Here is a 23907-nt window from a genome sequence, read left to right on the forward strand (position 1 = left end):
TACTCTGTTGGTCTTTTTTTTTTTTCTCTTTTCGATAGGTCTGTATACTTGCTGCTTGCGGGGGTCGCAATACAAAAAATCTTTTGCTTGCTGCACACGAGGTACTTTGTGATAAGTACTCTCTTCTGGTCGGCAATACTGCCGCAAGCCGGTGGAATGTATAGGGGATACGGAAAACAAAGCTGATGATGGGTTACACGACGTTCTCCCGTGTGGAAATGGTGGCTGTGTACGCAAGCCATGGCTGTGCTGAAAATAAATAGAAAGTTCCGAAAAGGATGAGACGTCGTGTATGTACAAGAATCCCTTCATTATTGGCGTGGCATGACACAGGCATTTGCCAATTGAGTGTCGGGATTTATACCCGTATAGGTTCATAACTATCACGCCATGGTTAGGCTGGTGTATATGACCGTGTAGATAAGAGCAGCCTCGTATAAGATATCCGCAGGATTGATTGAGTTTGAAAATTCTATAGAGACACTTTGTTTCTAAGGATGTATTTTGTTCTATCGTCTTTTTTTGCCAACATTGGCCAAGTGGCAAGTGTGGGTTAGGTGATTTCTGTGTAAAGTCAATCATGGCGTGTCAGGGTGAAGCTTGGACGAATAGGAGTATGCACTGTACTGTCTAGGGATTCCGGGACAAAAAAAAACCAGGGCTGGCATTTCTCATCGTAGCAGAGTGGTACGAGTCATTGGAGGGTAAAAGTATTACACAGGATAAACGCCGACTGGTTCAACCCCCACAAGGTCTCAAGGGAATGAATCAGCGTGGCACTGCCCACCAGTTGCTTCAGCTCATTGGATCTAAGCTGACCCCAGGCCGTGTCCTAGGAGCTTGCTATCTCCGAGGCCCCGATAAACTCCTTTGACTCTCAACCCAAAGAAATGACCAGTCCAATTTTTTTTTTCCCTTCAACTCCGGCTGCCAAGGTCGCCCAGCCGCTCGTGCCCCCAAAATCCCCTTGCTTCGTTTCTTTGTTCTGAAAAGTGGGAGGAGGGTCTCGGAAAGTCAACGGTGGCTGGCCATTTGCCATCCATTTGCCATCAGCTTGATCGGGTCTGCTCGTTTTATCCCGCGTCCTTCAGCTCTGCAGCCTGCTTCAGAGACAGACCATACATATGTATACAAGGCTTGACCGAAACTCGTTCCCGTCTGACATGTTGAGGGCATCGATAAGGGATCACGTCCATTTCTCCACGGCTCGAGGTTCCAAGTTCCCGTACCGTCTCCTCCGCCCCTCCTAATGACATGCATAATCTCTACGGTACGTCTGCGCGCCCGCGGGAAGACGTACGTACACAGAAGAAAAGCAACCGCGAACCTGAATGACCATTGTCCACACCTGGACAATAGCCAAGGTTCGTGTTTAAAAGTGATTTATTGGACCCCTGCCAAACACAACCGCCGTCTCGATTGTGTCATTATATTGCCCACCACACAGGTGACACCTTACCCTGCGCTCAACGTATGTAAGTGTTTATATTTAAGCATCTGCGGCTATTGCAAAGGGGTTGCATTCGCTTGCGTCCAGATCAATTATCATTGATGGTGTCGATAATATTTGGCGTAGCAGGCGTAGCATCCACTGCGCACGCGACGCATGTAGTCTATGGCTCAGTGCGCACCGAAGAGATGCCCGATTCAGACTATATTCACCTATGCAGACACCCCCAAGGCGCCGGCTGTTGTGGGTGTGGCAATTATATGTAGGCAGGTCCAAAAAGAAGGAAAATGAAGGCGTCTGCTGCGACGTCCGCGCAACATTACCTTGCCTACCCCAGTCTCTCAACTCCAGTACGTTTGATCGTGCAGACTCGAGCTTCCATATGCGAGTGGGCCGATTCCTACCAATACCAATGTGAGCTGCCTGCATAGTCGCCGGCACCTTCAATGAACAAAATGCACATACTTTGTATGCCGCGCCGCCGTTACTGCAGTTGGACCTCTGCAGGCGAATAATTCCGTACGTGTACAACATAGAAGAAATAACGTCATGACTTTTCACCGCCGCAGTTCAGTGGGAATCTCAGGGTAGTATTTCGCTATCTGGTGTCTGCATACGATCTCATGGAGACTGTTGCAATTGTAGTAATGTGTGCATTTCTCCTCAGCCATGGAAGCAGCATCGAGTATACGCGAATCGGTGGTATGAGCCGTAGAAAGCCTGGTCCCGAATTCCAAATCTACCAAACAGATCCGCCCGATTGTCCCCTTTCCTAGTAGCATTTGATTTAATGCAGCCCATTTACGTGCCTAGAGATATTCTCACGTGTTTCCTCACGACTAGTATGTGTATGTACACCTTATTGTCAAGAGTGGTTGCCGTTCTCAATTTTACGCGCGCACGGTAGATATGAGCACGACCACTCCTAACGGGAGACATGGACCAGAGGTGCTATGAACCTCGAATCCCAGCAAGTCCTTCTTTGAGTGGATTGCCATAATACTACGTATGTTGGCAGTACGGTACGTGCAGGTAGTAGTCGAGGTGACCAGACTCTCTCTCAACAAGAGACCGTAAAATGCTGGAGCCTTCCGGTACATGGACTTTCATATTCATCGGACGGTACAAAGGTTTGCCACCCTAACCCACGCGGGCGTTCCGCCCCAAGAAGGGGGCTTGCGCATAAGTTGATACACAGATGCTCACCTTTTTCGCTGCAGTACACAATACCCTGATGATCCGCAGGCCGTCTAGTTCAGCCCACATCCGTACCCTCCCCCTTACGCATCCGTACACTCCCTGGTCGGTTTTTACATACAAAAAACGGCCGTGCACTGCACCAGCCGCAGCCCCGCCACACTGTACTAGAGCGAAAGCCACGCAAAAAGATACATGTCCTCAAAACACCATCAATCCAAGATTTCTCAACCAAGAAAAATAGGAAAAATGCGCAGATACATTAGGACTAGTTATTAGGATTTAGTTACTAGTATTAGGGTTTTTAGGGTTAGCCGGGAGTTCAAGGGGCGGTGTGAGCCCTTCGCTATCTGGTATATGGTAATCTGGTTATGTGCGTGTGTACTTGTAGAAGGGGGAGTGTACGGATGCGTAAGGGGGAGGGTACGGATGTGGGCTGGTCTAGTTCGGTTAGGTAGGGGCTACATACTAGCATCCATTCGTCTTTTTCCCTCTCTTTCCTTTTCTTTTCTTTTCTTCCTACCGGGTGGAGACTTTGGGCCCTCACTAACGCAAGCTACTGCATGCTCTAACTGGGGCTTCACTCTAGCGTTTACTGGAGCATGGCATCCTCTGATTCTCGCCGGGCTTGCCAGGCACCTACCGATAGGTAGCTAACCCTGCCGACAAGCCTCTCAATCCGTCCGGCGCGTGTAAACGAACTGGGATGCATGGACCACTCCGCTACAGGTACCCAGCCTGGCCCGCCCTCACAATGCACGGGGCAACAGCAAGACACCTACTGGAGATGTCCTATGTCACGGTAATAGCAGATTTGTCTGTCCCTTCTAGGCCCCTGCCACTCCAGGCTACACGGTACTTTAGGGAGATATCTCTGTAGCGCTGCTGAGGCTCCCTGCACGCACGGGATGCATAGCGAGTTGAGGCCAGCGGCCAGCCTTTCACACTAGAGGTACTCACGAGAAGTCAGGTAGCTACGTATCTGCGGAATACAGGGGGCCGTGCTCTACGTTAGCTGCTACCTCACACATGGTACGTACACTACAATAGCGGACAGGGGCGCTGCTTCTGCTGCTGCTGCTGGGCGGCGACCGGTGCTGTGTGGGCGGGCACGCATGTATGCAGGCAGATACCTTATGTACCTTGCTGAGTACCTTGGACTCAAAGGCCAGCTCCCCCAGCCCACACTAGCAGGAGCGACTTTGAAGCTGTCTTGGCTGGCCGAGCAAGGGTAAAACTCCTCTTCTTACCAGTGCTCCCCAACTGCTTGTTTTTCCCACGATTCCACCTTTTTCCCATCGGCAGCCGGATCGTCGCGAACTCTCATAATATTTCTACCCGCCGCCATTCCAACTCGACCATCATCAGAGGCATTGTTGGAATCGTCGGTCTGTCGGTAATCAATTCTACTTTCGATATTTCAACTGCGCAACATCTTCCACCGCCATATAAACCCCCCTCGGCATGCTCTTTGCCGTCTGAAGGGGCTTGACATCACCGAGACAGACAGCCTTACCCGCGTTGTGTGTCCGTAGCTGTGCAGCCCCTCTGCTCCTACCCAGTCCTTTCCTCCCGCCACGCGATCGATTTCCATCCGAACACGCGAATCTGCTCTCGGTGTATCGAGTGCTTGTCTTGAGACGCGACAACATTTTTCTGCGCGGCTTTGGTGCTTGGCGAAACGTCGTGTCGCAATCAATACTTGCGTCGCAAACATCAATCGCCCACGTCACCAGGAAACTCAGCTGCTCTTGACGACACTTGACGTGGTGTCTTGCAACTTCATTGTTGTGATTTGACCGTACAATTCGCTCGGAAATTCGTGTCCAACAGCCTGACCAAGATGTCGATGTATCCGCAGCATCGGGGTCTGCCCCAGAATGCAAGCCGTCTCAATGAACTCCTCGATCAAATTCGCGCCGAGTTTGACAACCACGTGAGACTGAATGAAGGCTATGAGCAACAGAGTAAGTGTTGAAGCGCTCTCGCAGAAAGTCAACTCGGCTCTACTCTCCCCCTCGCGAGCAGATCCTCCCACCATGATTTCATGGCTAACATATACTCAGTTCAGCAACAAGTGCAGGAGGCACAGATCGTCCGTGAGAAGGTGTACCAGCTGGAACAAACCCACATGACACTCAAGGCCAAGTAAGCTTGATCAGTCCCAAGCCCACTTGCTGCAAGAGGCGCAGCAGACTAATACAGCATGTGTTCCAGGTATGAGGAAGAGGTTATTTTGCTCCGCCGTCAGCTCGAGGCCGCCAGATCAGGCGCGCCTCAGCAGGGTATGCCTGGCCCTCCCCAACATGGAGGACCTTCCAACGTCCCGCCGCCCTCCATTGGTATGGGCAACAACCTGTTCCAAGGAATCATGACCGGACAGGGTGGCCAAGCTGGTCTGCCGCCGCAGCCCCCACCTCAGGAGCAGGGTCCCGGTCCTCAGCATCAGATGCCTCAACCGCCGCCGGGGCTTCAAGGTCCTCCCCCGCCTCAGCCTCCGCCATCGCAACAACCTCCGTTCCAGCCTCCATACCAGCAAGGCCCTGGTCCCAACGGCTTCCCCGGACAGCCACCCCAGAGCACCGCTAGCCCCGGACCTGGCAGCAAGCGTATCGGCAGACCTCCAACCGGCCCTGCGACGCCCCAGATCAACAACCCCATGCCTTACCCACCGGGCCCTGGCGCATCTCCTCAGGTTCACCACCAGCCCACTCCTGACCACAGAGGCCCGATGCCTCCCCACCCTGGTGCCCCCGGCCCTCTTGTCAACAATGCTCTGGGGGACTTGGATCCCGACCGCCTCCCGGCTCATACCAAGAAGACCAGAGACGACTGGTTCGTGATTTTCAACCAGGCGGTTCCTCGCATGCTAGACGTTGAGCTCGTACACACTCTGTCCCACGAGAGCGTTGTTTGCTGTGTGCGCTTTAGCCACGACGGCAAGTATGTTGCGACTGGTTGCAACAGGTCCGCTCAAATTTACGACGTTCAGACTGGTGAAAAGGTCTGTGTCCTAACTGACGAAAACGTTGATATCACTGGCGACCTTTACATCAGAAGCGTTTGCTTCAGTCCCGATGGCAAGTACCTGGCAACGGGTGCTGAGGACAAGCTCATCCGTGTCTGGGATATCGCCCAAAGGACCATTCGCAATACCTTTTCTGGTCACGAACAGGATATCTACTCGCTGGATTTCGCCCGTGATGGCCGCACGATAGCGTCCGGCAGTGGAGACAGAACCGTCCGACTCTGGGACATTGAAACCGGCAATGCCATGCTGACGCTCACCATAGAGGATGGAGTTACCACCGTTGCCATTTCTCCTGACACGAAATATGTTGCTGCCGGTTCGCTTGATAAGAGTGTCCGTGTCTGGGATATTTCTCAGGGCTACTTGGTGGAGAGATTGGAGGGACCAGATGGCCACAAGGATAGTGTATACAGTGTTGCATTCTCGCCCAACGGCCGTGACTTGGTCAGTGGCAGTTTGGACAAGACTATCAAGATGTGGGAACTGTCATCCCCCCGAGGAATGAACAACCCGCCCCCCAAGGGCGGACGATGCGTCAAGACGTTCGAAGGTCACAGAGTAAGTTCCTTGTATCCGGACTAGAGAAGATATCGTGGTTTTCTTGTACTAATGTTTCTCTTGCAGGACTTTGTACTGTCTGTCGCCTTGACTCCGGATGCCAACTGGGTCATGTCTGGCTCAAAGGACAGGGGCGTACAGTTCTGGGATCCACGAACGGGCCACACACAACTCATGTTGCAGGGACATAAGAATTCCGTCATCTCTGTTGCCCCCAGCCCTGCTGGTAGTTACTTTGCTACCGGATCTGGCGACATGCGCGCCCGTATCTGGTCGTACCGCAACGTATAGTAGACTGGACCGCTCACGAGTGTGCCGCGTTGTAAGAAGGGGGTTCCTCGACATGAGCAAAGCATGTCAAAAGTCTTGGCTCAAGAACAAACATGGAGGTCTGGCGTGTCCGTCAGAGGCCTGGACTTTTAATCAAGTGCGCCGGCAGTACTAAAGTGGTACGCGGCCTCGAAGACGTGGCGGACCCTGGGGCCTTGGCTCGGTGTCGAGATGAGATTGAAGCGGTGACTATTGTTTTTGTTTCTGTTGCTTTTCTGCACGATTTTGAGCTTGGACAGAACCGGGTGCAGTGTGTATATTTAATGTATGCGATGCATTCATGACTATTCCAAGTTATGAGTAGGCATAAATGGTACACGACTAGGCACAGGATTGGCGCTATTTAGGACAAGATAAGATGAGCTAGGTAGCAAAAGATCCTTGGCTAAGCGAATTTATGACTGTTCAATTCAATTTGTTTACAAGAATATTTACTATTTTGTGTCGTAGCGTCGAGCACTTGGCGTGAATTGTATGTGCCTTGCGCCAACAAGGCATTTCAAACCCACACCGTACATATCGCCAGTGAACGATGAACTTTGTGTGTGTGTTGTGCTCGGATGATTTGTAGCAATTTATTGAACCTAGACTAGTGAGCTAAACAGAGCGTCAAACTCGTCGCCCTTGGTCTTTTTCTTTTTCTTCTTGATCTTGTCCCCCTTTGCAACTTTACCGTCCGACTGTTTTTCGGCGGCCTTGATCGTGGACGGCGTCGAGTCCGTGAATAATGCCGTCTTGGATGTGCTGGGGTCCTTTTTCTTGCGCTTGACGGGCTGCTGCGGCGGCGGCGGTGGAGCTTCCCCGTCTTGTACCCTTCGAGGGAACGCCGTAGAAGCCGAGGCAATGTCCTCTTGGGCACATGCCTTGGGTGGTTTGGATTTGGAAAGCAGAGAAGACGAAGACGAGGCTAGAGCCGCGGCCACGTCTTTGCGCGACACGACTTGTCCCAGATCCATGGCGGCTGGAGTCATGACCCCGCCGCCGCCGCCGCCGCCGCCGCCGCCGATGGACTTTTTGGTTTCACCAGTCTTTGCGGCTGCTGCGTCTCCGGGTGATGTCAGATTGCGACCCACTGGTACTGACAATGACGACGGAGAGACGGCGGGCTTGGACACCGCGGGAGCCTCGCCGACTAGGCGCACGCAGACGTCGTGGACCGTGGCCAGGATGCCCAGGAGCGCGAGGCCGAGGACGGCGAATTGGTTGTCTGCTGCGAGTTGAGAGAATGCGCTGCAAATGGTTATAAGTCTCTAGAGATCTCTTTCATGAAATGCAAAGGGGCAAGAAGATACTCACACATAACACCCGGGAACTTCATGATCCCTCATCCAAACCGCCCGAACCTCGACGGGGCCCTTTTTGACACGATGTCCTTCTCCGACTGCTGTTGCTGACCCATCCCCGTCATCTCCCTTGCCCTCGCGCTTGCGCTTCTTCTTGCCACTGCTGCTGCTGCCGCTTCTGCTGCTCTTTTTTGACAAGGCGTAGGCCTTTTCCAGATCCGCCACCAATCGGCCCAAATTGCGGCGCAGGGATCCAAACGCCGCCCACCACCGCGCGTGCCGGTGCTGGCTCCGGTTGCGGTGGTTGAAGCCCGCCAGCACGGGCACCAGGGGCTGGAGTTTGCCCAGGCAGGTTTGGTAGACATTTTCTTCCGTCTCTGCTGCTGCTGCGGCGGCGGCTGCTAACGTAGTGGTGACTGTGTTTTTTGTTGCTGCCATGGTGCTGCTGCTGCTGCTGCTTTTGCTGCTCTGGAGCGGCCGAGGGGTTGCCATTACATCTTTAAATGACTTCCCACCTTTTCACAGGTTGGGAGAAGGATCTTAGCATCAAGGGAGTGAGTGGGTGTATAAAAGTGAAGTCGTGGTTGCAAAAAGATGCTGCTATTGAGCCTCACTAGAGTTTCATGTCAGAAATTTGGGCAGCCACCTTTTCGGACACGATGGATCTAGAAGCGGGTCTACCCAAGCAAGTACGAGCAATGTACAATTAGTGTCCGGAAGTCTTGAAGCATACCATAACTCAATCCAACTGATTGCATTTTTATGAAATTACAGTTTCCAGATTTTCCCAATATTGCACGGCCAAACCCATTTTCCTTTATTGAAAAATTAACTACATCGCATAGAGAACTGCATACTGAAGCGTTTTGCTCACACAATGTCCCTCACGATTCTTCGAGATGAGATTAATATGGTCGCGCACACGGAACAAAAAGGACCATGTCTGTAAATATCTTGTTCATCATATCTCATTTCCCATATCTACATAAATCTAGCTGCCAACTCATAATAAAAGAGCGTACGTCGGCTTTTATATACATTCCAGTCCCACTCTATCCTCTAAAGCGAATGACGAGAAGCCTCCTACAGGAATAGCTTCATATGAGGGTATACCAATGTGCACCAAAGCCCCCCAAGCCCCATGTCATCTAAAAGAGTGTAGTTGCCAACTCACTACCACCCTGCCATTCCGTGCAAACTCATCAAGCTTATATACAAATTCAGGATGCTTGGAGTTGCTGTAGGTCGTTTTCATTTCGTTTCCGCGTAAAATCAATCATTGCCATCCTAAAACTCCTTGCGAACCTCGTCATGAAAATGCAAATCAAACCTGCCTCCATTGAAATGGATAGTCCTTTTGGCCCATGTCAATCCAGTTGATCACCAAGTCGTCCTTCGGTCCGCCCAGTCAGTTCTGTTGGACCAGAGCCTGCTTCTTGATGACCTGGCCGAGTTGCCCCAGTCCTCCACCCACTCGTCGACGCCTTCGGGGTTTCTCGAGTCCCGGGTGCCGTCTTTTGACTTCCACGACCACCCGCTGTGGCTGCTCTGGTAGTCATAGGTGGCCCTCAGCGGACTCGTCTCCTTTTTCAAGCTACTCTCTTGCCTACTCCTGTCGCTGCCGTATGTCTGGTTCGGTCTCTCCATATCAATCACTTCACCACTCAGCACGACCTTTTTCTTTGTCGGCTGCCTCGATAGGATGGCTTTCTCCACGTCGTATTGCTGCTGTCCACTCAGACCACGGCAATGGAATGCAGTGTCTCGAACCGAGTCCCGTCGGACCGTGGCCGAGTAACGCGGGAGATTGTTGCTGGGAGCTGTCGAGGTTCCGCGGGTAAGGTCCCTGGCCTTGCGGAACAATGGCCGCAGTGTGGCGATGGAGGATGCAATGATTCCCACACCGTTTTCTACCGTGCTCCAGATAGTGAAGTCGGTAAAGTTGTAGGTAAAGTCCACGGTATGTGTGAGCTGCCATATGTATGGGATGCGGACCAAGGTTGCAGTCGAAGCACTGTTTTCCCTCATTAGTGTCGAGCTTCCAATTGGGATTGAGAACAACCACTCTATTCAGAAAGACTTACAGAACACCCAATGCCAGAATTCCGGCGACAGAAATCTTGGCTTTTCTGTTCAGCTCCACATTCCACACCAAGGCAATGGGCAATAGACCCAATGTCCAATCAGCAAAGGCATTGACCGCCGTGGCTGCATAGGTAGAGCCCGAGGCGAGCTCCTTGGACACACATGTACCCTTTTCGGTGAAATCGACAAGCCGATTCCAAAAGTAGTCAATCGGTTGGCACTGGGCAACGGCGATGAACATGTAGACAATGTTGAAGATGAGAACAATGGCCAGCACGCCCCAAATGACGGTGTTCTGCCACTGGCGCGAGCAGATGCGCAGTAGGAAGATGCCGACAGTGAACTTGAGAAAGACCGATGTCAGGATGTAGGCAATCTCGCCCAAATACCGCGAGAGCAGTGCGCCAGACAGGTCAGTGAATGGGACTGCAAGTAAATGTTTACCAGCCCCCTTCTGGACAGTGAGAAAGACGCAGCCGCAAAAGAATCCAAAAGACAACTATAGATGCGATGTCAGCTATTGCCCTGTGAAAGCCGACCGCCAGATATATATGAAAGAACCGTGAGAAAGCATACCATTGTTGCTAATGACATCCAGTCTTCTATCCGGAAGGACTTGAGTATCCGAATTCTGACATAGCATCTCATAGCCACCGTTATTGTTGATACGATCAATAGTGACAGCGTCACGTAGAATATCTCGGGACCACGGTCATCGCTTAGGGAGTCCATGTTGAAAGGTGTTATACCAATTGTTGTAGTCTCGGCGTTCGGCACAGTTTGATTGATTGAATGGCAGAGCGGTCACCAATACTTTAAAGTGGTCGTCTACGTCCAGTACCGATAAACCGCTCCGGTTGGAGGGCATGTCAGAGGCGAGCGAGATTGAACAGTGACGCCAATATACACACGTGGGAGTTCGCGGGTCAAGGTCAAGTATATAGGCCGTGCGTCGGTTTGCAGATCTAGCGAGGCGGGTGGGGGGAGACAAGCGAGGCATATGTCTCGGAAGATGCCACAGATATCAGTGTTCGCCCACGTTCTCGTCTTGTCGAGCATGGTCTACGTACGGGCTTGGATGGAGCCCCTCAGAAGAGGTCGTCTGCATTCTGGACATGGCTGGAGTCCAGATGGGGGAGGTCATTGTCCCGTTGAGGCACACCACTCCACGCAAGCCGAACATGCCACTCCGAGGCGGCAAACGGTGGAGATAGTGATAGTGCTGCCTCGCCGCCTTTCGGACGAAATACGATTACTTCCCCTCTTCCTTTGCATTCAAACAATGCTGGGTTTCTCCAAAACATATGAAAAGTGCACGTTCAGCAATCCTGGCATCGAGGCAGCAAACTGCTAGTGACGGCGGAGAAAGAAAGATAAGTGCTGGGGAAAAAACAAGGGTTCAAACATTGCCGACCAAGGAAAATCAGAGGCGTGACCTCGACCTGACCGCTGTATCGCCGAGGGCACTGCGGGCGCGGAGTGCCTTTGCAGCCAGCGCCGTCGTCGTAGATGCCAGATGAGGGAGCCGCATTCAACGAAGGGGGTGTGGTCCTCTGCCGGACCAGGGTTACCAATGGGGAAACCCAGTGCCGGACGAGCCAAGAAGAGCCCACGACGCCCCTCCCTTATCCCCGCGGGGCGATCGTCATGCTACGCTGAGTGGTGCTATGGTGGTGGCCTCGATCGATTATCTCCAGATTCGCAGAACGACGCTGAAGAGGTGGGAGTCGCCGCTCATTGCATGAAACGCTCAGATGTTGCGTAGTCTACAGCGGAAGCATGCTCCACAAGTTGCTCGGAGTCATTGAGGCTGTGGACGTCATCAGTCTCATCTCCCACTCTACGTAGTGCAGCAGCAGAAACGGTATCTGTCTGTAATGCCGCGGATTTCGTTACTGAGGCGCCGAAAGTCTCTCGGAAGCTAGGGAACTCGGTACGCAATAGAGCAAGTAAAGCCGCCATTGTTGCGTGGATTCTCCTACAACACACACACAAGGCTCATGTGAAATTGCCTGAGCGCATTCATGATGATAAATGTTTTCCCCTCCTTTGGAGAATGACCATGATGCAAAGCAAGAATGTTGATGTCAATGTTTTCGCGCAGCAGCTGCCATGCACGTCGTTGGAGTTTGCTCCAGCAGCTAAGTAAAGGAAAACAGCTCCAAAAGCAAGATAAGACGGATGTCTGTGAGTAAGTGCTGACAATGACGAGGGTGTCCACGACGACTGGTAACATTGATGGCAACTCTGCGCTCAGAATAGATCTGCGTTTCTGGAAGATCTTTGTCAAATAGGTGGCCCGACCTTCCATTCATGGAAGCGGCCAACCTCGTTGTTGTACAAGATTGGTTGACAAGTCCGACATGTGAGTTTGGGGGGGTTAAACCACTGGCAGTGTCCATTTGGCAGGGATTTTTTAGTGGGCTACCATAGCTATCTCCCCATGCTGCAGTGTCTAGTGTCTGCAGAGGTGGGGTTTTGTGATTATACATGACAATGAACTCGACATTCAACACGGCTCAACTGCAATCTGTACAGATTCCAGTGGTTCGTATTGTCGACGATAACCATGACGGAAGAATCACTTGGATATGACCGACTGTGTCCATTCGTAAAGTAAAAACCTTAAGGTTTAGCGTTTCCCTTGGTTATCATGTGGGTGCTTTATGACTTACTTATATCGCCGGCAATACAATTGTATTGAACAAGGTAAAGGATACACGAGCAAGATAGCTCCACTGAATCAAAACTCACGTTCACGCTTACGAGAATTCAAAGCACTCCCATAGAAGTTGTAGCCTATAGGGCTGTATACTAATAGCCACCTTGACCTAGCCACAGGTGGCGTATTAGCAGTATATACGTTGAAACTACTACTGGATTCTTGGCGATTTCTTTCGGCTTGCATATTACACTTCTGGAAATAAAAGGTAGTATTGAAAGACTAGGATAGCGCTTTGAGCATTCCTATAGGACAAGTAGGCCTGCAAGCAAATGAATAAGGTATTAGACTACTTGGCTACTATTCTAATAGACACTCTCTATAGGCATTCACAATGAAATTGCCTCGATTACGTGACTCTATACCTCCCGAACTGAGAATTTGAAAAGGGAAAAAGTTTACGGCGGCTATAACGCCAAGAAACCCAAGCTCCAGTCATCCTTTTAGGTGCTTCGAGGCTTGAAACCCCGGTTTCTATACACAATAGCCGTATGCCAGCAAAAGCAGCTGATATCCAGTCGACTCTTGCATCATGGACCAAATTCAAGGCAAGAATACACTCAATTCTTTACTGGCATGTTTCTCTCTTTCTTTTACCTCCGTGGTCATGTTGTGTGATTAAAGGTTATGCAAGTGTGTATATTTTTGGCACATGCAGTGAATGGCCACGAAATGTACAAACCACCTGGTCTAATCCCAATCCTTTTTATTTTTTTTTTTTCAGCTCGCTGCAATCCCCTGGTGTGTATTTCATGACATTGACACATCGCATCAGGAACCTGAATCCCAAAGTTTATTTTGGCCTAAACCATGGAAAGCTAATATCAAATGGCAAGGGACCTTGGAGGGAGCCATTCGAGCCACTCATGCTTTTTATCCGTGTCCCTTGGACACAAAAGTAGCTGCGCCAAGAATCAATGTCTCGATATCGCGTCCAAAGCTGAACGCGTCCCGGGCGCTTAACCTACGCAATCCCAGTCGCTGCTGTAGGGTTATTCCACTTTTTGGCGCCTGTACAGAGTATAGGGTGCAAAAAGCCGTTGACGCCAAGACGAGCTGAAAAAACACCACGGGTATTATCACTAGGGTCATGACTTGGTGCCGCGAACACGTTGGCAAGGGGGCCCCATGGGACATAAATGATCCAAGACAATCTGAAAATAGGTGCTGTTCATGCTTTATCGGTCTTGTATGTCACATCTTTGAGATAAACTCCAACAATCATCTCGGATGCCTACTTGGTACCATTCAAAACAAGTACGGGTTTCAGAGCCGACCGTCGAGACACCATGGAATTCGAACTTCCCATTAGACTCCTACGCTATGCCAACGGAAAGTTTTCCGTCTTCGATCCTCGCCCGAACCAGGTCAACAGCTTTGATATTCTCTCCTACACATGGGAGGACCACGACAAGCCGCAACCAGTCAAGAAGGAGACTCCGGAACAAAAACAACAAAGATTGGAAGAAGAAGCAAGAAAGGATGAAGCTGCAAAGCATGGCATCAACCACCCCAGAGGCGGGCAACCTTATGCACACGGAATAGAAGGCGTCACCTGGTGGTTCAATGTGGAAGAGGAAAAGCTGAATGACATCAAAAGCCTCATGCGCAACGCCAGCATAGAATACCTGTGGGTAGACTGCGTGTGTATCAACCAGCGGGATCGTAGCGAGAGCGCTGGCGAAGTGCTCAAGATGTTTGAGTACTACAAGAGCGCTCGCACATGTCACATATTGCTCAAGATGGAGCACAAGCCGTGGAATCCTCAGGAGATTGTCAACGACCTCAAGTTTGTCGATCACTTGCTCTACCACATGCACGGCAGCGCACTGGCGTCAGAGGCCAGGTTGACGGACAATTTGAAGACGAGTCTCAGTGCTTGGGCAGACAGCACCTGGGATTTCCCCGTGGACCGATCCATTGTCCGGTCCGCCGCCATTGAGCCGGGCCTCTTGAACTGCTACTCGACCTGCGTCAGCCGGGTCACGTCTCTGTTCAGCAACCGCTACTTTTCCCGGGTTTGGACGTTTCAGGAAATGCTCCTCGGCAAGAACATACACATGTGGGGTCTGAACAAGACTGAGGTGGCACCGATTGGAAAGCTCGACAACTGGATGGACCTGGCCACGGACGCCAAGGACAAGGCTACCAAGCTGTACGCCTGGATAGAGACGGCCCGGGAGTGGAAGACGGCATCTTGCGACGCCGTTCTCGCCCAGATCGAAGCCGACATTGAGCGGCTCGAATGGCTAACGGTGCAAGCCCAAGGCATCGTGGCAGCCAGAACCGACATTGTAAACGGCGGGCCCGGCTGGTGGCGCCACAACCACGACGGCGTGAGTAATGTCTTCTCGGCCGTTTCCCTGAGGCCGCGCCGGTGTCGGGACATGGAAGACATATTCAAGGGACTGCTGGGCATCTTCAAGGGACTCTTCACCTATGAGGAGATTCAAGCGGACTTCAAGGACAAGACGCTCGACCAAATGGCTTTTCACTTTTTCAAGAACCTTTCCATCAAGACCGAATACGCGTGGACCAGACTGGCAATCAGCAGCGGGGAACGAACCTCGTATAATTGGATTCCAATCACAACAAACTCTGAAGGAACAGGCGACGAGGACAATCAAGAAAACACTCTAACCACTGACTGCTTCTCTGGCATCGTCAATCTGGGGCGCCTAAAGTCAAAGGGCTCGGTCAAGACCCCGGCCATCACGGGAGTAGTGGGGAACCCGCGGGAGTACATGAAGATCTCCCTCGTCCAGGGCGACGGCCAGTTCCGGTTCGTCTTTCGGGGCTGCAACGCCGGCAAGACGGTCAAGACGGGAAAGTGGTTCGGCAAGGAGACCATACCCGTCAACGAGCAAGCCGTGCGCGTCGCCCGGGACGACACGGGCCGGACCCTGGTGCAGTGCGCCACGCTGCTGGCCATGGTCATGGACCCCGGATGCCACGTCGTCCAGTACCGGCGGCGCCTCCTCCAGAGCCTCCGGCCCGTGTGGACCGTCAGCGACCCCTACGCCAAGCTCCCCGGGTGGATTGACAGAAACGTGAGCGGGACCCAGTGGCAGAATCCTGACCCCTGGTCCCTCAGGTCTCATAATCATTCTGTAAACTACGTCATGGATGAGAGCTTGGATTGCAACTCTCGTCTGCACAAGGGGAGCACAAAGAAAATCATGTGCGAGGTGCGCGTCAATTGCGGGTGTACCATTGTCGCGCCCTTCTCGCTCATCTTCGAGGCCCTGACGGTGGTGGAGGGGAGCTCGTTTGGCAACATCATTGGCGTCCAAGATCACGACCATAGGATCATACTAAACGACGGCTTGGGGCTTGTGCAGGCCGGCGATGTAGGAAGTTCCTTTGACCTGGTTGCCTTTGGGGGCAGCGTCGACTTTCACCCGTCCTACGCCAAGAGCTGCCGAAGAACCAAGAAATACGAGACGGTGCCGCCAAAGCTGCCTCCGCCCCAGGGCCGGGCTCTTGTTCGGGAGGACTTTAGCCATGGCATGATGGGTGGCTACGGATACGTGAGGACTGGTGGCGCCGGGAACCTACTCATTTACAGGAATCATCCTGTGGATAAGTACAAGATCATTGGAGTCTGCATCAACGACCACGTGGAAAATAAGAAGGGCGAGAATCAGGTGGACATACGGTAGGCGACTAGACACGTGGTCAGCGTAAGGTTGTAGTTGGAAATCTATTGCAAAGCTTGTATAGAAGTCGGAATGCCATGGATTCCGAGCAATGTAGGCTCGGTCGTTGACGGGCCTGAATGTTGCGTACTCTCCTGTAATCGCAAAGTCGGAGTCTTTAGGGATAGTTTTCTGGTACTTCTCCATGTTCAAACATCTTATGGTATCAATGTACCAACTCGACAACAGCGAGGCTCAAACCTTTCACGAGGAAAGATCTTAGCGGATAAGTGAGAATTAATAGTATACCTCCAAATGATGTATTTAGCAATATATTTGTCATAATGTGTGATGAGCACTAGGGATAGGGTTGAGTTTCTTGAATTAAAGTAAAACTTGATGTAGTAAAATTCTGGCTTCAAGAATGACATGATCCGGAGCTTAGCTGTCTTCCGGCATCAGCGAATTAGCCAGACTACAGCCACGAGTCGTCAAAAGAGTCAGTCAAGATTTGGGATCTCTGCATTGCGTTGTATAAATTTAAGCCAAGCGACTTGAAGAGTCGCCGCCTACTCATAGCTGTGCTGTGCACAGGAAGAGAAACAGAAAGAAACGCAAGTGCATACCAAACCATGAAAAGGTTTACGCCACGACCAAGAAGTCGCGACACCTTGATGGCCGAACCATTAAACAAAGAGAAGAGACGAAAATTCAGAGGTGCAAGACCAATGAGTTCGATCTTCTGGAGGTATCGTAAAGGCAAAGGGGAAACAGTGGTGACTGAATCCGGGTATCTGAAGAACACAAAAGCAAAACAAGAGCCGCGTGAAACCATATCATCAAAGCTGTAAATCAGGCGTCAGAAGCATGATGCCTCGTTAGCTTGTTTCCTCCCCAGTCCGTCCTTCCAGTACCTTTATCTCTTTGGATCGATGTTCCACTCGATGATGATTTGACAAGAGAGGATTGTAAAAGATACCTGTGACTTGATCAATTATTTGGTGCTCACAAAGGTTTGAGGAAAGTTATTATAGGGGAGTGTACTTTATAGGTCCATCTTTGGGATTCGGATGTAAACAAGTCTTTATGGTACACTGTGCCGGCGAAAACGAAAAGCAAGAACAAACGCAATGCAGAGATGTACAGTCTCTATTATGATATCCGTTAGTCAATCTCAGTCGAGCGTATCCAGGAGCTGAGGGAACTTACAGGTTCGCAAACCATCTCAATATTAAGATGTTGCCTTCCTACTGTGTAGACGTGTCTATTGAACATTATGAGCGGACGAAGCTTTGATCTCAATAAGCTGCCGGGTACTCACCGTGAGGTTATCCTTTAGTCCTCCAGGCGGACAGCGTAGAAGCCGCCCCAGGGAGTGACGTACCAGCGGACAGGCAGTCTATCGAGGGTAAACCGGTTGCGCTTAGTCCAGTTACCATCTAGCTCACGAAGGAGGTACATGCGTGAAGGGTCATCGTCGGCTGGCTTCATCTCCTGGGGCTCCAAGAGACTACTGGCGTGCATGTCGTTGAGCAACTGAGCATTGTGCTCACCCTGGGTACGGCCGACGCCCATGATATCAGGGGGGTTGGGGTTGGGGTTGCCACCGGGGCCGCAATTACCTGTCATCAGCACCTGGGGCTGAGGCTGTCCTCCGGCGCCGACGACGACGTTTCCCATGGGCTGAGGCATGCCAGGAGTGGGCATGACGGCGGGATAACCCTGGCCGGGCATTCCAGTGGCGACATACTGAATGGGCTGACCGTTTTGAAGAACGAAGGGCTGGGTCTGGTTGGGCATCATAGGCATAGCCATGGGAGCAGTAGCAACACCATTCTGAACCTACAAGGAATAAAACTGTTAGCTGAGCTTCTTGGAGATTGATGTGATTGATATGGGGAATGTTGAGATTGCATAATGCGCCGGTTGTTGTTCAGTCGCGTTTGGCACTTCCACCCAAGATCACAAGATAGAGCGCGTGTTCCATCATAGTCCCAGAGAGCCAAGATCAGACGAGAGACTTGCATGGTAGGGGCACGAGCAAGTGATGCCCGGCTGAAGTGGAATGAAAAATCCCGTCTGCTGAACAGCCTGCTGATTCTGCTGCTGGTTGTGGACAAAACAAACCTGCGGCATGGCGACACCAACGGGGGCCTGTCCAGGAGCCATGGGAACGGCGTAGGTGCAGGGGGTAGACTGGTAAGTAGCACCCAATTGAACACCGGCGGCTGCCTGCTGCTGGAAGCCACGGTCGGAACGAGGACGGAAAATATGCTGGATCGGACCATAGGTGGTGTCGGGCACGGGCGGCTGGAAGTTCTGGCCCGTGTTGGGGGGAACTCCATTTCCGTAGTCGGCCATTTTCAGGATGTTCTGATGGCGACGGTGATGGGGGAAATGATTCTGAAGTGTTTGTGCAACTTGGAAATGGTGATGGGAATTGAATGGATTGGATTTTGCAGCGAGGAGTTGGGTCTCCTGTTTGCGAGGTTGGAAATCGTGGGTGTGACTGACCAGGAAAGAGGACTGAGCTTGGTTGAAGAAGCTTGTAGTAGCAGCTCCGGGGTGGGGCACAAGACCAGTAGCTGGATGATAGGCAAGGCCAATGCCGGGACGAACCTGAGATGCCTGCTGAGGCTGGCCTCCAGTCCAATGAATGAAGGGCTGCTGTCCGAAGGCAGGATTGGGGCCGTTGACGACACCTCGAGTATGAGCTCCAACCGTGTAAAACTGTTGAACACCAGCACCCTTGAAGTTGGGATCGGAGGCAGTACCAGCAGCGGGGTTGGCACTGGAAAACTCGTCGTCATCAGAGGAATCTCGTCGAGATCGAAGGATGGGGCGGACGGGGACCTCGTCTTCGATCGTGACCTTTTTGCCCTTCTTTGCTGGCATCGTGGTAACCCGCTCCGTAGTTGAGTCGAATGGATTCAACAGAGAAGTAGAAAAGAAGAAGAGAGAAAAGGTTCTGAGAATTGCAGCTGGGTGCTTGGAGGAGTGGTAGTACTGTTGGAGCCCCAGCTGTGATGGTTGAGTTGTGTAATGAATGATGGTTTCAGGTCTGGGAAACTTCCAAACAGCCTTAAGTAGAGGAAAATTTTGCTTCAAGATACGGGAAAGACCAACAAAGTGACTGGGAAGGGCCGGCCATCTGACGAGACCCACGGGGACAGGCCTGTTGAGATCGTCGGCGTCGGCGGCGGCGACATAGGCGTCTGGATGTTTGATATATCCGTCGGCGGTGATATAGATATCTGGCTATTTGATATATCCGCCGGCGGCGGGAAGACATGGAGCTTTCATGATTAAACTCTCGAGACAGCAGAGATCAGACGGTAAAGATTTCGTTCCATCAGACGGGCGCACAAGCATTCACCATGCGGATATGGATCAGGCGTTCAGGATGAGTGTGGAAAAAAGGGACAGACAAAACCTACCGGACTTCCTACGCGAGGCACCCATCGCTGTCCATCCCATACGTACTGGAACATTTGCTGACGAGGTCTCGTGGGAGGATCATCTTCCTCGAGGATTATGTCCTTGATGGGCCAGCATGAACACATTTTGACCATTTCAGAGTCGTCGTCGCGTTTGTGTAGAGTCGTTGGTTGTTCGTGATGCGGGGACCGATAAAGACTTCCGGTCGTGATAATTAATGGTGGAGAAGAAAAAAAAAAAGGTGTCTGCTCTGTGCTACTAATAATGGATCTTGGATGCTTGCATATTCACGAGTGTTCAAAAATGAACTAATGACTGATGGCAAGTGGCAGTTGCAGCTGGCGAGTGAATCTTTGTGTGAACGTCTTTTTGATTAACACTATCTATCTGCCTGATGAATCGGCATCCAACAACCGTGTGATCCAAATCAACTTGATCCTGATCTTTACCTTTCCTCCTTTTTACATGAACACAGCCTTCATCTTTTTCTCCCCAGGTACATTCAAAATCTGGGGCCATATTGCAACCTGGCTCAGCCGATGAAGGCATACCACAAGTATGTTGTGAGTTAGAGACTCTTCAAGTTTTCGTGTGATCCAGGGTCGCATATCCTTTCCAAAGTGGTGGAATCTGTCATCTTCCCTTACTTCAAATAACCTGGAGAATATTCAATCCAAGTACCAAGGTTTGACACCAGGTCTGTAGTTCTCAGGGATGGGAAGCATGACCATTGACCAACCTTGAACAGGTTCAGTTACATCCCCATTGTCCTCCGACGGCAGGATTTCTGCCTCGGTAGGATTGTTCTGTCTGATCTCGAAGGATTCACCTCGTTGCTCAAGAATATGGGACTGTAGTCCTAGTCAGTAATCACTTTTGAAGCTATTTATCGTCATGCACAGACAACATACCCTGATGAATACCGGGAATATGCTGGAGGTAATGCGGAACGCGTTGAGTAGGCGTTGGAAGTCTTCCTAGGTCTTCAGGCTCCGCCACTCGCCAACCAACTTGAATGGGGAGTCCTCTAGGCTCTTGTATGACCAATCGTCGAGGCTCACTCCGTTGGCGATACCACTCAAGGCACAAGTTTGCTCCGTATCATTGTCGTACTTGTCCCAGTTAAAGATTTCGTCAATAAAAGCATTAGTGCCTTGGCCGAGAAGGGTTTCGTTGTTCTCGTGGTCAATGGTATTGAGCCAGTTGAGGAATTGCTCCTGAGAACCCTGGATTCCAGTAGTTATAGCTTGGTGGTACTGGAAGGACGCCTGGTTCTTGTCGTCAACTCTCATCAGATAGATTGGAAGCTTCATCAGGGTCGAGGGAGGAATCAGCTCCTCTTTGGACAACAGTTGATCACGAGCGAGCATTTGTATCTATGAAGCAGTGAGCAACTAATCGCAAAGGACTTGGCATTGAGAGTGATAATGGTAAATGACCTTTTCCTTTGTATCCATCATCTCCAGTGGCTTAGTGTCCCACAAAAGGATGAGGCGCTGGAGCTCAATGTCTTCATCCAGAGAAGCCCGCATCTCGGCGACAATGTCAGGGTGACGGACCATGAATCCTTCCAGGTCCGAGTAGTAGGCGCGGAGTTTAGGATCAGTGGGTGCTGAATCATCGCAGTTTATGCGCAAAAGTGTTGTCGGGTCCTCCGAGGATATATAGGCATAATCGGGGTCGGTCTGTTGCGCCTTGCTTTCGCCAGTTTGCTCGTCAAGTCCCCAGACGAACTTTTGGCTGAGGATGTCGTTCAAGTCAGCAGGAACACCAGTTGATCGCCAACTCAAGAGATAGTAAGAAACCAAATGGTTCTTGAGTTGCTCTGCTGTGAGGGCCATGACGATGAGGTATGCGGCTTTGGTGAAGCCAGACAGTGTCAGGATTACTGGTGGATAGAATGCTTTCGGCAAAGAGCCTGAAAATGTCGAAAGCAAACAACACGAAGGCAACAGTCAAGTGGCCAAACAATATCAGATATTATCTGGAGAGCGCGCCCGCCGAAACAGCGCGTCGTTTCTTGGAAGGGTGGGCGCCAACAACATCGGATGGTTGATTGTCAGAGATGACTGACAGCTGGAGCTTGGAGATGGCAATTGATGTCTGCAGTCTCACAGCAACTAGGCGCCTTCCTATATTGCAATCCGTGTGGGCAGGGACAATCATGACGTGGTGGAGGGGCAAATGTGTAGACACTCACGCCAAACGCCGAACTTGGAGAACTCGATTATTTTTACTCCAGCTTGGCCAGTGCAAATATTACATGTAACAAGTTCGGCTCAAGGTCATAAAAAAAGTCAATTGCCACCCCAGTGCTGACTAGAACGCCTATTCCTTTCCGCATCCACAGCCTGAGAATGCTTTCTAATGCGCTTTGCCATCTATTTTTACATACGTCCAGTCTGAGGAGAGATGATCTGATCCATTCGCTATGCGACCAACCCCAACGGAGGGCACCTTTCTTTAGACCAAAAAAAAAAGTATAAAAGGTAATTACATCGTCTAGTGGAACATCGAAAACGAAGTCCCAATATGGTACAGTATGCCTGATGGATGATCATAATGGTGAGCATTGACATCAAGCAGTCGGAAAATAGCGGCACCCATATTGTGCAGTCCGCATTAGGGGAGAGGTCGTCATAATTTTTTTCTTTCTTTCTTTTTCTTTACAGCTTTTGTTCGTGCTGCTCCAGGTCGGCAAAAACGACACGCTTGGTGACCTAGAGATATGTGGTTAACGAGTTGGCCTTTTGTAGAGCAAGACGAGATCATCAACTTACTGCCCATGCTCCTGCGATTGACGCGACAACACCTCCAGAGACCAGCATTGGCCGCAGGCCCCGTGTGCTCTTGAAGACCATACCACTCAATCCACCAGCAAGGATCGTGTTGAAGGCATCGTGCTTGCCTCTGACGTAACCAATACCCGAGTTTAACAAGTTGTATGTAATGGCAACGACACCGGCCGAGTTGCCCAGGAACGGACCGCGTCGGGTGACGGCGTTTAGTACTGAGTTGAGGCGCAACTTGGGCGGCTGGCCTGCTGATCTCCTTAATCCCTCTTGCAGACCCCAGGCACCTCCTATCGTGAGGGCAGTCAAATATGTGATGCCCGTTCCGTAGCAGAGATCGTCGCTAAAGCCACGCGAGGGGATGACAGACTGCGAGCCGGGAAGTTCTGACAGGGCGGCATCTTCGAGGGTGAGGTACTCGAGGCTATCCTTGTTGAGGCCGGCCAGAGGATGTAATTGCGAAGGGTCGGAAAAGGCAGAGCCCTTGAGAAACTGGTCTACACCTTGCGCTTCAGACGGGTCAAAGGGCGTAGGCGAGTACGATGTGGTGGGTGTTTGTGTGGGTGCAGCTTGATCGCTGGGTGTCGACGACTGCTGCGACGCCGAGGAAGACGACGGCTTGCGTCCGGTGAGGGTGTCCCAGATAGACATGGCGACTTGGGGGAGATGCAAAGAAGGATCCGAGTTGAATATAATACAGGGATGACGAGATCCGATAATCGCGCAATGGATTGAGGGTCAAACAGACAGCGAGGAGGGGTCTGTCTCTTGGTCGTGATGCCGGTGGGTGGTGTTTGTATGATGTCGCCGTGCGGCTTGCCGACCTGCAAAGAATGGGTGGAAGCTCCCCGTCGCCGTTCGACACGATAAAAAAAATCTGGTCCACGATTAGCTCAGATGGCCCGTGCCCATGCAGGGGTGTGACTCGTCGTTCTTGCCATTAGCGTAACGCTACACTACCAGTGGCTCTGAGTGGAGATTTTTCTTTTTGGCAGTCTCTGGGCGCCCGTCAGAATGGCCAAAAAACGCCAAGCATATTTGATGCACCGAATTGGGTATCCGAATTTTTTGAGACTTGAGATCACCATCAAATCCAGTAATATTTTTTATTTTTATTATTGGTCACTGTCTTTCTGGCACCAATATCATCCATTCTTTTGACGACCATTTGCAGAATCATTCTGCCCACGCAATTCTCTTCAACCTGGTTGGGATTTGGTCGCTACGGTCCAGTCTACATCTCGGGCATGTCGACCATATGAACCAAGGCTTGTGCGTGGTACTGCTCAATTCTTGAAATCTAGAGCTTTCCAGATCATACGCTCTTCGTCAAGGTCACCGCTCCGATTCATTCACAAGACCAAGTGATTCCTGGTACAACCC

At 51.2% G+C, this 23907-nt stretch overlaps 8 protein-coding genes across 8 annotated transcripts; 2 read left to right on the forward strand and 6 right to left on the reverse strand.

Annotated features, from left to right (window-relative positions):
- Positions 1–4490: 4490 nt before the first annotated feature.
- On the forward strand, positions 4491–6527 carry PFICI_03766 (Transcriptional repressor rco-1; the record flags this gene model as incomplete). Its single annotated transcript, XM_007832347.1, has 4 exons — positions 4491–4614; positions 4714–4795; positions 4865–6236; positions 6303–6527. 4 exons carry the CDS (start codon positions 4491–4493, stop codon positions 6525–6527), a joined length of 1803 nt encoding a protein of 600 aa, XP_007830538.1.
- A 623-nt stretch (positions 6528–7150) lies between these two features.
- On the reverse strand, positions 7151–8287 carry PFICI_03767 (uncharacterized protein; the record flags this gene model as incomplete). The annotated part of the gene is made up of 2 exons (XM_007832348.1): positions 7151–7796; positions 7863–8287. 2 exons carry the CDS (start codon positions 8285–8287, stop codon positions 7151–7153), a joined length of 1071 nt encoding a protein of 356 aa, XP_007830539.1.
- Positions 8288–9229: 942 nt separating this feature from the next.
- On the reverse strand, positions 9230–10666 carry PFICI_03768 (uncharacterized protein; the record flags this gene model as incomplete). Its single annotated transcript, XM_007832349.1, has 3 exons — positions 9230–9863; positions 9934–10433; positions 10511–10666. The coding sequence occupies 3 exons, from the start codon at positions 10664–10666 to the stop codon at positions 9230–9232; spliced, it is 1290 nt and encodes a 429-aa protein (XP_007830540.1).
- A 1002-nt stretch (positions 10667–11668) lies between these two features.
- PFICI_03769 (uncharacterized protein) lies at positions 11669–11896 on the reverse strand (the record flags this gene model as incomplete). Its single annotated transcript, XM_007832350.1, has 1 exon — positions 11669–11896. One exon carries the CDS (start codon positions 11894–11896, stop codon positions 11669–11671), a length of 228 nt encoding a protein of 75 aa, XP_007830541.1.
- A 2049-nt stretch (positions 11897–13945) lies between these two features.
- PFICI_03770 (uncharacterized protein) lies at positions 13946–16318 on the forward strand (the record flags this gene model as incomplete). Its single annotated transcript, XM_007832351.1, has 1 exon — positions 13946–16318. The coding sequence occupies one exon, from the start codon at positions 13946–13948 to the stop codon at positions 16316–16318; it is 2373 nt and encodes a 790-aa protein (XP_007830542.1).
- A 1311-nt stretch (positions 16319–17629) lies between these two features.
- On the reverse strand, positions 17630–19857 carry PFICI_03771 (uncharacterized protein; the record flags this gene model as incomplete). Its single annotated transcript, XM_007832352.1, has 3 exons — positions 17630–18136; positions 18422–19552; positions 19732–19857. 3 exons carry the CDS (start codon positions 19855–19857, stop codon positions 17630–17632), a joined length of 1764 nt encoding a protein of 587 aa, XP_007830543.1.
- Positions 19858–20400: 543 nt separating this feature from the next.
- Positions 20401–21573, reverse strand: PFICI_03772 (uncharacterized protein; the record flags this gene model as incomplete). Its single annotated transcript, XM_007832353.1, has 3 exons — positions 20401–20583; positions 20740–21108; positions 21172–21573. 3 exons carry the CDS (start codon positions 21571–21573, stop codon positions 20401–20403), a joined length of 954 nt encoding a protein of 317 aa, XP_007830544.1.
- Positions 21574–22398: 825 nt separating this feature from the next.
- PFICI_03773 (uncharacterized protein) lies at positions 22399–23175 on the reverse strand (the record flags this gene model as incomplete). The annotated part of the gene is made up of 2 exons (XM_007832354.1): positions 22399–22452; positions 22513–23175. 2 exons carry the CDS (start codon positions 23173–23175, stop codon positions 22399–22401), a joined length of 717 nt encoding a protein of 238 aa, XP_007830545.1.
- Positions 23176–23907: the final 732 nt, after the last annotated feature.

Source organism: Pestalotiopsis fici, assembly GCF_000516985.1.
Source record: "Pestalotiopsis fici W106-1 unplaced genomic scaffold PFICI_Scf_2, whole genome shotgun sequence".
NCBI classification, from domain to species: Eukaryota; Fungi; Ascomycota; class Sordariomycetes; order Amphisphaeriales; family Sporocadaceae; genus Pestalotiopsis; species Pestalotiopsis fici.